Below are 12,083 nucleotides of genomic sequence, written 5' to 3'. Positions count from 1 at the left end.
AAACAGCATAAGTCGTGAACCCAGTCAGTGCCATCACGTCAAAAACACTAAACCTCACGTCAGTAATTTAGAGTGGAAACCCCATGCTATGGAAGAAGCATTATCTTTAGCTCACAGATGAGGGAACCTAAGGGGGACAACAGGAAAGAAGACATTGTTCCATGTGACACTTCCTGACGCTCAAGAATCATTACAGCGCAGAAGTCCTCGAAATGTCCAAAAAGCACTGACAGTAGAAGACAATGCTCCGCACCGTAAATAACGGCTACACGACAAAGCAAAAATCACCAGTAAAAAGTAGGAAATGGAAAAGAAAGATAGGAAGAGAGAGGTTATATCAAGGCTCAATCAGCATCCCAACGCTGTGTCTAACGATGTAACATACTTCTAAAAAGGTAGAAACAGTCTCCCTTGACTCAACCAGTTCCTTCTAGGTCATAGAAATCTTTAGAAAAAAAAGAAAAAATTTACTTGTATTCAGATATTTAGAGAGTTATCCCCTAAATATCAACAATCCCCTAGTCCAGTCATGGCGAACCTTTTACAGGCCGAGTGCCCAAACTGTAGCCCTAAACCCATTTTTTTTTTCCGAAGTGCCAACCAATCCTATTATGTAAATAGTTGATTTTAACCTTACCTTTGCAGTCTTCTCTTCTCTTCAGCAGGGGGCATCACACTCATGCATGCTTACCACACATTGACGCTGAGCCCTTTCCAGGCACAGCAGTTGGATTGATCTTTCTGGAAAAAAATACAGCATATTAGACAGATTTTAGCCTGGAATGCAATCAGATGTCACCCTGTAATCCACATCTACATTTCAAAGTCTGAACAGCCTAAAATCCCATAAAGACGTAGGAGTTGCTTCCCTCCCCTTTCATTGTGTAGTTATGTCCCCCTTCCTGGGCCACTTCCTGGTAAACATGTCCCCCATCCTGATATATATTTCCTACATTCAGGTATATTTGTCCACATCATGGCCCCATCCTGGTAAGTGTACCCCCATCCCAGCATATTCCCCCATCCTGGTAAATGTATCCCATCCTGGCATGTTCCCCCATGCTGTTAAATGACCCCATCCTGGTAAATGTACCTCACCCAGGCATGTTCCCTTATGGTAAATGTCCCTGGCAAATGTCTCCTTTCCTGGTAAATGTACCGCATCCTGGCATTTTTTGTCATCCAGGCATGTTCCCTTATCCTGGTAAATATACCCCATCCTGATAAGTCACTCTTCCTGCTAAATGTTACCTATCCTGGCATTTTTCCTCATCCTGGCATGTTCATGTACCCCCATCCTTTTATGTTTCCCCCCCATTCTGGTAAATTTATCCCCCCATCCTGGTAAATGTACCCCTTCCTGACATGTTTACCCCCATCCTTGCAGCCATGTATGCCCCGTGCTGACTCTGTCCCCCCTCACCTTGGCACAGCAAAACAAAAAACAAAAACAAAAAAACACATACACAACTCACCTTCTAGCACCCGCTTCACCGCTGGGTGCTCAAGTCACTTCAGTTCGCACGCGGCCACAAGACGCCGGCGCCGCCTATACTGACTCTTCTCTATCTCCTAGGCAACAGGCCTGCAGCCCAGGAGAGGAGAAATGTCTCCTCTGCTAAACACCACTTTGAACTGCTGGCGCAATCACACCGGCAGTTCAAAGTGGCCGATTTGCTGGCACGCGCGCTGTTGCCACAAAAGGGCTCTGCGTGCCATAGGTTCGCCATCACTGCCCTAGTCATAGGCTAGGGAACAACTTTTCGATCCATTAGGAGTCCAACTGCTGTGACCCCAGTGAACCCAAGAATGAGCCTCCATTCATCATGGTAGTGCCCGCTCATCACTAGTTACAATTACAGAGCACCCGAGCATGGTAGTGCCCGCTCATCACTAGTTACGAGTACTGAGCACCCGAGCATGGTCGTGCCCACTCATCACAGCAATATGCTTCTTCCCCTTCTACCAATTCTGCTCCGTTGGGAAGTTTACAAGAAGCTTCTCCGATGACGTGCTCTTCTAGTCACTAGACTTCTGCAGTCCTTTTACTTCTTGAACGGAGGAGACATTTTTTAGACTAAGCGAAGAGCTGTAGACCTAGAACTACCAGGGTGCGGGCAGGTGAATTTGCCTCTGTTTATTGTTTTAAAATGATCCATGGCTCAAAAAAGAAAAAAAAACAAAATCAGCATTGAACAACCCCTTTACAATCTGCCATCCTCACGACAATATGGACTAACCACTAAGTCAGTGATCGGATTACAGCTACTTATGGAAATCCGTGGAAAGGAGAAGAGGGTGGGAAGAGTGGAGTAAAAGGTAATAGGATACTAATGCTGGTTTCTGGTGTGTTCTCCCCAGTGCTGGATTCCGAGCTACACTGCTCAGTACTGCTGTATAATGTCCTCCATGCTGCTGCTATCTGGATTCCGAGCTACACTGCTCAGTACTGCTGTATAATGTCCTCCATGCTTCTCCTATCTGGAATCACAGCTACACTGCTCAGTACTGCTGTATAATGTCCTCCATGCTTTTGCTATCTGGATTCACAGCTACACTGCTCAGTACTGCTGTATAATGTCCTCCATTCTGCTGCTATCTGGATTCAGAGCTACACTGCTCAGTACTGCTGTATAATGTCCCCCATGCTTCTGCTATCTGGATTCCCAGTTACACTGCACAGTACTGCTGTATAATGTCCTCCATGCTTCTCCTATCTGGAATCACAGCTACACTGCTCAGTACTGCTGTATAATGTCCTCCATGCTTCTCCTATCTGGAATCACAGCTACACTGCTCAGTACTGCTGTATAATGTCCTCCATGCTTTTGCTATCTGGATTCACAGCTACACTGCTCAGTACTGCTGTATAATGTCCTCCATTCTGCTGCTATCTGGATTCAGAGCTACACTGCTCAGTACTGCTGTATAATGTCCCCCATGCTTCTGCTATCTGGATTCCCAGCTACACTGCACAGTACTGCTGAATAGTGTCCTCCATGCTTCTGCTATCTGGATTCCCAGTTACACTGCTCAGTACTGCTATATAATGTCCTCCACGCTGCTGCTTCTAAACATGGTCTAAAACAACAGAAATCCCTCACACACTAGTGAAAAAAAAAGAAAAAGCGTTCTTCTGCACGTGCATACATGTGTCGCCCAGGGATATGGGGTACTCTTTCCCGGACAGTGTATAACGGGTAAATGTCACTGTGGTGGCCATTTCCCGGTTCCGTGCCCTGGGCCCTTTTTGTAAAGGGGAAATATTTACAGGGGAATAGAATAATGTTCACACGTGACGCCACTTGCGGTGTTGTGGCTATGTGGAAGGAGCCACCGTTGCACAATATCTACTACTGGGGCTGGTGTTAATGGCAGCCTGGATGTTAGGCACTCTGCAAGCAGGGCCTGGCCCCAGAGGGCAGGTGAAATGATAGGCGTCTGAAAAAGGTAGTCCACACAAGGGGTTCAGTGCAACTGGTTCTTTACTCAATTTTTCTGGTGGTAACTGGTCACACGAGGACGGCTGGTTTCACCGTCAGGTCCCCTTTGTCCCAGTGCCAGTTTAGTAATCTGCTACCTTCTTCCCCTGCACCCGTCTCTGGTTCATGAGATCCTGTGGTGTAAAGCAACTGGGGGTCCCCGTCTGGTGGTCTTCCATTGCAGTCCGTATGGTGGTAGCGTGAACAGTGTGGGGTTGGAGTCTCTGGTCCTGTCCCCGATTCGCCCTTTCCTACTGAGTCTCGGATTTTTAAAGTTAGCGAAGTCCTTGATGGTCTCCTCGTTGAGCAGGTGTTAACAGGCCTCCCTAGAGCTTCTGCCTGTCCTAGGGTCCTGTACCCCGTCGGTGCGTAGTTCCAGGAGTACTCCACCGGCAACTACTCTCCTGGGCTCCAGGTTACTGTTCACTCCTAGTCAGTGCATCTGCTCACTTCCTCTGTCACCGTTAGACTGTCTTGCTTTCTGACTGTCCACAGTCTACCCTTCCCATCTGGTCAACTAGTGGACTGGCTCCATGTCTTGGCGGTCATCCATTAGTACGACCCTAGCCTTGTACCATTCTATGGGGGATTGTTGGGGACAAACTGGGATTTTGTGAAGTGTTTGTGTGTGACCGGCACTGGTCTTCCGGGGCCCTGGGGGGGATAGGCCCTGCATCCTGGTGGGGATGAAGAACCTTGTAGTTCCCTGATGGCTTCAGGGGCGCCACACACACACACACACACACACACACACACACACCTCCTGAAACCCTTAAGACGTCTCGGACACCAATCGATCCCAGAAGGCAGCCGGCAAGTCAAACCAACTAAAAAGTTATAATCATGAGTAATTTCATTTATAGGAAGATACTTGACCAGTTTGAGTGTAACTAATGTATCAGTCAAAGAGACATCCTTAATAAGTTCTTTACAATTGCGGGTGAACATAACGTTTTCTCTGAAATCATCGCATTCAATAAAACCAAAAAGTCCTTTATAAGAACAACTGCTTAGAGCACTAAGCGCTGGGAACAGACGCCGGGCATTTCCTTCTCTCCGGTCTCAAGCCAAGACCAGCTTAGCTCTGCAATTAGATTTCCAAGTTACAGCGCGGCTGCCAAATATTTACCCTGGCATGAGCCAGCACACTTCCAACTATCTAAAGAATATTCAGCCCCGGACAGACGGGGATTTTGCACTCACTACTGAAGATTTAACCAACTTTACAGACCTCGCTTACGCTCTATGGGAATAAAAAAAATAAAAAAAAAAAAAAAATCCTTTGCACCGCACAGTTACTCACTTCCAATTCTTGCAATTCTCAAAAGTCAAGAAAAGAAATTAAAAATAAAATACAAAAGAACTATTCTGAAAATACAGGCATTATTGTAATAAGCTTGTTCCAAAGTTCTGTAAATAAATTGATTGAATAATGATATATAATGAAACTTCCTAATATACTACATAAGGAAATAGGCTGTAGAACCTGTGCAGGGGGCGAGCAATCAAAAACATCACCCCTAGGAAGAAATGCAGTATCTGGCTCTGTCTTGTACAAAAGCTTTCCATTATATTTCTCTCTTTTTTTTCTAAGTTAATTGTATGTGTGGTTTTAAATTTATTTTAGGACTACCATGATGTAGTTAATTATTTTTTATTTATATATTCTCATTTTTTATACATTTATCATTTTTATATTATTCACCATTATTTTCATTGATTTATTTAATTTTTGTTTTTATAAAATTATATTATATATTTTATAAAAATAAAAATTAAAAACAAAGTAATGAAAATTGAAAATAATGGTGAATAAAAAAAGATACTATAAATAAAACAATGTAATTTATCATTTTTATTATTCACCATTATTTTCTATATCTACATCACGCTCGCTCCCCCTCTCTAGCTCTATAACGCTCCCCCCCTCCATTGCCCTCGCTAGCCAGCCCTCTCTATAGCTAGCCAGCCCTCTCTATAGCTAGCCAGCCCTCTCTATAGCTAGCCAGCCCTCTCTATAGCTAGCCAGCCCTCTCTATAGCTAGCCAGCCCTCTCTATAGCTAGCCAGCCCTCTCTATAGCTAGATTTCTCTAGCCCTCTCTATAGCTAGCCAGCCCTCTCTATAGCTAGATTTCTCTAGCCCTCTATCTTTATCTAGCTAGCTCTCTCTAGCCCTCTATATATCTAGCTAGTTCTCTAGCCCTCTCTATATCTAGCTAGCTCTCACTCTCGCGCCCTCTCTGTATCGATTTTATTTTTTTAATTAAAAAAAAAAATTTAAAAAAGAATCTAAAAGTAATGAAAATTGAAAATAATGGTGAATAAAATATACAAGTAAAACAAAACAATCCTAAAAAAAAAATAAAAAAAAAAAAAAAAAAAGTAAATAAATCGTGTGGTCGTCCTAAAATGAATTAAAAGCACATACCTACTAGACCCAGTCGTTCCTCCTTACGGCTGTCAACGTTCCCTAACAATTTATTTGCTTCCTCTCTAAGCATGGTATCATCAGTTGACCGCTGCAGCCAATCAGATAGCTCTTTCATCTTGGCGAGGAGACAGTTTTCTCCTGTTTAGATGTCATTGCTGCAGCTAGTCTACAGCTGCTGACTGGCTGCAGCGGTCAGCTGATACATCTTTGCTGGAAAAGGAAGCAAGGAGACTCTCCGGGGACATCAGCAGAAACAGTTCAGCGTAGTGAAGGTGATCTGGTAGGCAAGCATGTTTCTTTTCTTTAATTTTAGGTCCATGGGATTTTTACTAAATCAATGTAGCGGACAACCCAGAAGCAAATTGGAACCATTGGTCTGTACCTGTATAAACAGCGCTGATGAAATCTGTATAGCAAACCTTCAGCAATTCACATCAGTGGGCACATTTTCATGCTTTTTTTTCTTCTACATCTATTAAGATGTAAATGCACCCGATTAGTTTTCGCCGTACACAGTCTGCTACTTGGTCTAGTCCTCCGTCACACATACACCAACACAAACCCCTTCCATTGTACTTGCAGTATTTGCTACAACATTTCAGGTTAGGTAACATGCATCAGCTCAGAGTCTGGGCAGTGATTACAGCAAGCTTTCAGTCCGGAGAGACTTTCAGTCTCCAAGTATAAAGTTTAGATTCTCTGACATTAAGTAGAGATCTTTAAATAAAATTAATAAAATAAAACAGAAAAATGAAAATATATATTCAACAATTCGTCACTGCTTTTGCACGTTTTTTTTTTGTTTACTGGAGTAAAAATGGTTTCACAATAGTGACGTATTTATATTTGTGCCTTTAAGTTTGTATTTGCGCAGAGTGAGATTTTACTACCATTTTGAAATGATCATGCAACTTTTCACGTTGAAAATATTGGGGGGGGGGGGGGGAGGAGGGGTGAAAAAAAAAAAAAAAAAAAAAAAAAGTATCTGCCAAAGACAAAAGACTGTTTAACAAGGGATTTCCATCTTGGACGTGAAGATGTGATGTAGGTCTCAGTACAGGGCCCCGTCTTGTGGTGAGTGGAGAGGTGATCAAACATCTCTCAATTTACTCCTGGAAATCCTAAACATAACCCAACAAGGATATACTGAGGAAACGGGAAAGGGCTCAAGGTCTCTACGTTGCCCACAATGACCAGAGCGGATGTCACTGGAAAAAAAGAAAAAAATTTAAAACCTGGACCCATGTGCCATATGCAGGGTTTTACTCGGAGTAAATGTCCACCGGTGAAGACCTGGTGGATTTCCGTGTAGATCCCGGAATGTAACGTCATATATATATACACACAAGCCGAGCGCGGTGCTCCCGATCCTCTATACATTCCTTCCATGTGAGAACATCCCGGTTTTAGAAGGTTAATACAATAAATTTGTCCTGGGATACGTTATTCTACTGCCATACAAAAGCTATCCAGAAGTGTCAAAAAGATGTAGAAATACAAAAAATATAAAATTATATATATATATATATATATATATATATATATATATATATATATATATATATATATATATATATATATATATATATATATATATATATATATATATATATATATATATATATATATATATATATATATATATATATATATATATAAATAAGAGAGTGTGAGTGAGTGAGTGAGAGAGAACATACATACACTTGGGGTAAAAAGGTTCATTAAAAAAAAAAAAAAAAAAAAAAGATGAGCGAGCACTACCATGCTCAGGTGCTCAGTACTCGTAACTAGTGATGAGTGAGCACTACCATGCTCAGGTGCTCTGTACTCGTAACTAGTGATGAGTGGGCACTACCATGCTCAGGTGCTCTGTACTCGTAACTAGTGATGAGCGAGCACTACCATGCTCGGGTGCTCAGTACTCGTAACTAGTGATGAGTGGGCACTACCATGCTCAGGTGCTCTGTACTCGTAACTAGTGATGAGTGAGCACTACCATGCTCTGTACTCGTAACTAGTGATGAGTGGGCACTACCATGCTCAGGTGCTCTGTACTCGTAACTAGTGATGAGTGAGCACTACCATGCTCTGTACTCGTAACTAGTGATGAGTGAGCACTACCATGCTCAGGTGCTCTGTACTCGTAACTAGTGATGAGCGGGCAGTACCATGCTCAGGTGCTCTGTACTCGTAACTAGTGATGAGTGAGCACTACCATGCTCTGTACTCGTAACTAGTGATGAGTGAGCACTACCATGCTCAGGTGCTCTGTACTCGTAACTAGTGATGAGTGGGCACTACCATGCTCAGGTGCTCTGTACTCGTAACTAGTGATGAGTGGGCACTACCATGCTCAGGTGCTCTGTACTCGTAACTAGTGATGAGCGAGCACTACCATGCTCAGGTGCTCAGTACTCGTAACTAGTGATGAGTGGGCACTACCATGCTCAGGTGCTCTGTACTCGTAACTAGTGATGAGTGAGCACTACCATGCTCTGTACTCGTAACTAGTGATGAGCGGGCAGTACCATGCTCAGGTGCTCTGTACTCGTAACTAGTGATGAGTGAGCACTACCATGCTCTGTACTCGTAACTAGTGATGAGTGAGCACTACCATGCTCAGGTGCTCTGTACTCGTAACTAGTGATGAGTGGGCACTACCATGCTCAGGTGCTCTGTACTCGTAACTAGTGATGAGTGAGCACTACCATGCTCAGGTGCTCTGTACTCGTAACTAGTGATGAGTGAGCACTACCATGCTCAGGTGCTCTGTACTCGTAACTAGTGATGAGTGGGCACTACCCTTCTCAGGTGCTCAGTACTGGTAACTAGTGATGAGCGGGCACTACCATGCTCAGTACTGGTAACTAGTGATGAGCGGGCACTACCATGCTCGGGTGCTCAGTACTGGTAACTAGTGATGAGCGGGCACTACCATGCTCAGGTGCTCGGTACTCGTAACTAGTGATGAGTGAGCACTACCATGCTCAGGTGCTCTGTACTCGTAACTAGTGATGAGTGGGCACTACCATGCTCAGGTGCTCTGTACTCGTAACTAGTGATGAGTGGGCACTACCATGCTCAGGTGCTCTGTACTCGTAACTAGTGATGAGTGAGCACTACCATGCTCAGGTGCTCTGTACTCGTAACTAGTGATGAGTGGGCACTACCCTTCTCAGGTGCTCAGTACTGGTAACTAGTGATGAGCGGGCACTACCATGCTCAGTACTGGTAACTAGTGATGAGCGGGCACTACCATGCTCGGGTGCTCAGTACTGGTAACTAGTGATGAGCGGGCACTACCATGCTCAGGTGCTCGGTACTCGTAACTAGTGATGAGTGAGCACTACCATGCTCAGGTGCTCTGTACTCGTAACTAGTGATGAGTGGGCACTACCATGCTCAGGTGCTCTGTACTCGTAACTAGTGATGAGTGGGCACTACCATGCTCAGGTGCTCTGTACTCGTAACTAGTGATGAGCGAGCACTACCATGCTCAGGTGCTCGGTACTCGTAACTAGTGATGAGTGAGCACTACCATGCTCAGGTGCTCTGTACTCGTAACTAGTGATGAGCGGGCACTACCATGCTCAGGTGCTCTGTACTCGTAACTAGTGATGAGTGAGCACTACCATGCTCTGTACTCGTAACTAGTGATGAGTGGGCACTACCATGCTCGGGTGCTCTGTACTCGTAACTAGTGATGAGCGAGCACTACCATTCTCAGGTGCTCTGTACTCGTAACTAGTGATGAGTGGGCACTACCCTTCTCAGGTGCTCAGTACTCGTAACTAGTGATGAGCGGGCACTACCATGCTCGGGTGCTCTGTACTCGTAACTAGTGATGAGTGAGCACTACCATGCTCAGGTGCTCAGTACTCGTAACTAGTGATGAGTGAGCACTACCATGCTCGGGTGCTCAGTACTGGTAACTAGTGATGAGCGGGCACTACCATGCTCAGGTGCTCAGTACTGGTAACTAGTGATGAGCGGGCACTACCATGCTCAGGTGCTCAGTACTGGTAACTAGTGATGAGCGGGCACTACCATGCTCGGGTGCTCAGTACTGGTAACTAGTGATGAGCGGGCACTACCATGCTCGGGTGCTCGGTACTCGTAACTAGTGATGAGTGGGCACTACCATGCTCAGGTGCTCAGTACTGGTAACTAGTGATGAGCGGGCACTACCATGCTCAGGTGCTCGGTACTGGTAACTAGTGATGAGCGGGCACTACCATGCTCGGGTGCTCAGTACTGGTAACTAGTGATGAGCGGGCACTACCATGCTCAGGTGCTCGGTACTGGTAACTAGTGATGAGTGGGCACTACCATGCTCAGGTGCTCTGTACTCGTAACTAGTGATGAGCGGGCACTACCATGCTCGGGGGCTCAGAGGAAGCCAGGAAGAGGCAACACGAAGCAAGAATGGAGGAAAGGGGATGAGAAGACAAGAAACTGAAGGGGGAGGCAGGAGGGATATGAGGGATATGGGGCATCGAGCCACTCAGGCTCCACTTTTGGTGATTTCATAATCAGTCTGTGAAGGAAATAAAACGTCACTTATGTTTCCCAAGATTCTATTGTGCCATTTCCTATTTTTTTTTTTATTTTTTTTTATAAACAAAGTAAAAAATAAAAACAAAACAAATGGATCGGTTTTTGTCAACATAAAACTATGGAAATTTGACACAAAAAGATACAAAAAGTTTCCATTTCTGAACTCCTCTCTCGTCTGGATCAGTTTTCTTCCCCACTGGATCCGTCACAAACTGATCTGAACCAAAGATGAATGACTCGCTCTGCACGAAAATCTCCCCAAATCCATCATCCAATATCCAGCATATCAGTATTTCCATCACCCCTACATAACACCGGATGCTACAACATACGGGGAGACCGCCAACAAGGCCAACCATCAGGATGTCGCCGGTCAGCACGGATCATCTGAGCGTCTCAAGCAAAATAAAAAGGGGGGAGGGGTTCAAAGACTGCCTCTGTGGATGGCGCCACCCACAGGCGAGAGAGGAAGCGGTCACTTAATGATTGTCAGCAGCGTTAATTAGGAGAAATGATCAATGAAACATTTTTAAAACAACAATGTACAAATATAATATATATATAGAGGCATAACTCAAATACACAGAGAAACAAGTACGAGTATACAAAAATATGTAAGACACATATGCACGTGTACTAATTATATTACACACACTGTATATATGTGATGAATAACTTCTGTATAGTTAAATTATTACATGCACACATATAGGTGAGATATATATCTATATATCACATATATGTGTGCATGTAATAATTTAACTATACAGAAGTATATTCATCACATATACAGTATATATTAAATATATTATATTAAATTATATATTTTAAAATAAATATATTATATTATAATATTAATTATAATATGAATATTATTTTATATATATTATTAATTATAATATTAATTATTAATTAGTATATTAATTATATATATTAAATTAATTATATATTAAATATATTATATATATATTAAATATATTATATAATATATTAAATATATAAGCACACATGTACATGTAGACATACACAGCATACCCATGTTACCCATACATACATACATACATACACTCACATTATATGTGCACCTCCATGCTGCCCACACAGCCCGTGCTCACCTGCGGGACGTCATGTCCGCGGCTGCCGGCCTTGCTGCGGTGCTGGGGGCCGCTGTGCCGGCGCTGCGCTCCCTCCGTCCTCCCGGCTCGCTCTGCTCTCGCCTCCCGCCTCGGCCGTCTCTCACACAGCTCCGCTCACCCCCGGCCGCTGCTCCTGTAACTCCGAGCTTCCATAGCTCCTCCCACCGTCACACCCACCGCCCGGACCGCAGAGCGCGCTGCAGCCCCGCCCATTCACGACCTCCAAAGGCGGGGATACGAAATTTCCTGTCCAATCGCGCGCTGTGGTGGGCGGACCTTCTTGGGGGGGAGATACGCCTGTCTGATTGGCTGGTAGAATGACTACGTCAGAGCTCGGGGACGGGCTCACCCGGTAGGCGGGGCTATGATGCGGCAGTTCTCAGTTTCGCGTGAGATTCGGTCACGTTTCTTGCGGCGCTGCAGCCGGTCACGATTTTCACCTTTTGCATCTCCTGCTGTCTCTCCTCAGCCTCCTC

At 44.3% G+C, this 12,083-nt stretch overlaps 1 protein-coding gene across 2 annotated transcripts in view; it reads right to left on the bottom strand.

The window, feature by feature from the left end:
* LOC142255968 (tyrosine-protein phosphatase non-receptor type 11-like) overlaps positions 1-11,772 on the bottom strand; it is a 125,905-nt gene extending 114,133 nt beyond the window's left edge. Inside the window, exon 1 of one of the 2 annotated variants that reach the window (XM_075327435.1) lies at positions 11,587-11,772. In XM_075327435.1, the coding sequence (XP_075183550.1) occupies positions 11,587-11,600 (14 nt within the window). In that variant the 5' untranslated portion in view covers positions 11,601-11,772. Of the gene's footprint in view, positions 1-11,543; positions 11,565-11,586 lie in introns of those variants that run through there. The other variant, XM_075327436.1, reaches the window with a different exon arrangement.
* Between the last annotated feature and the right edge of the window lie 311 nt (positions 11,773-12,083).

This window comes from Anomaloglossus baeobatrachus, chromosome 11, assembly GCF_048569485.1.
Source record: "Anomaloglossus baeobatrachus isolate aAnoBae1 chromosome 11, aAnoBae1.hap1, whole genome shotgun sequence".
In the NCBI taxonomy this organism is placed as follows: domain Eukaryota; kingdom Metazoa; phylum Chordata; class Amphibia; order Anura; family Aromobatidae; genus Anomaloglossus; species Anomaloglossus baeobatrachus.
Note: the sequence above shows the minus strand (reverse complement) of the source record. Positions and strands in the feature narration are given on the sequence as shown.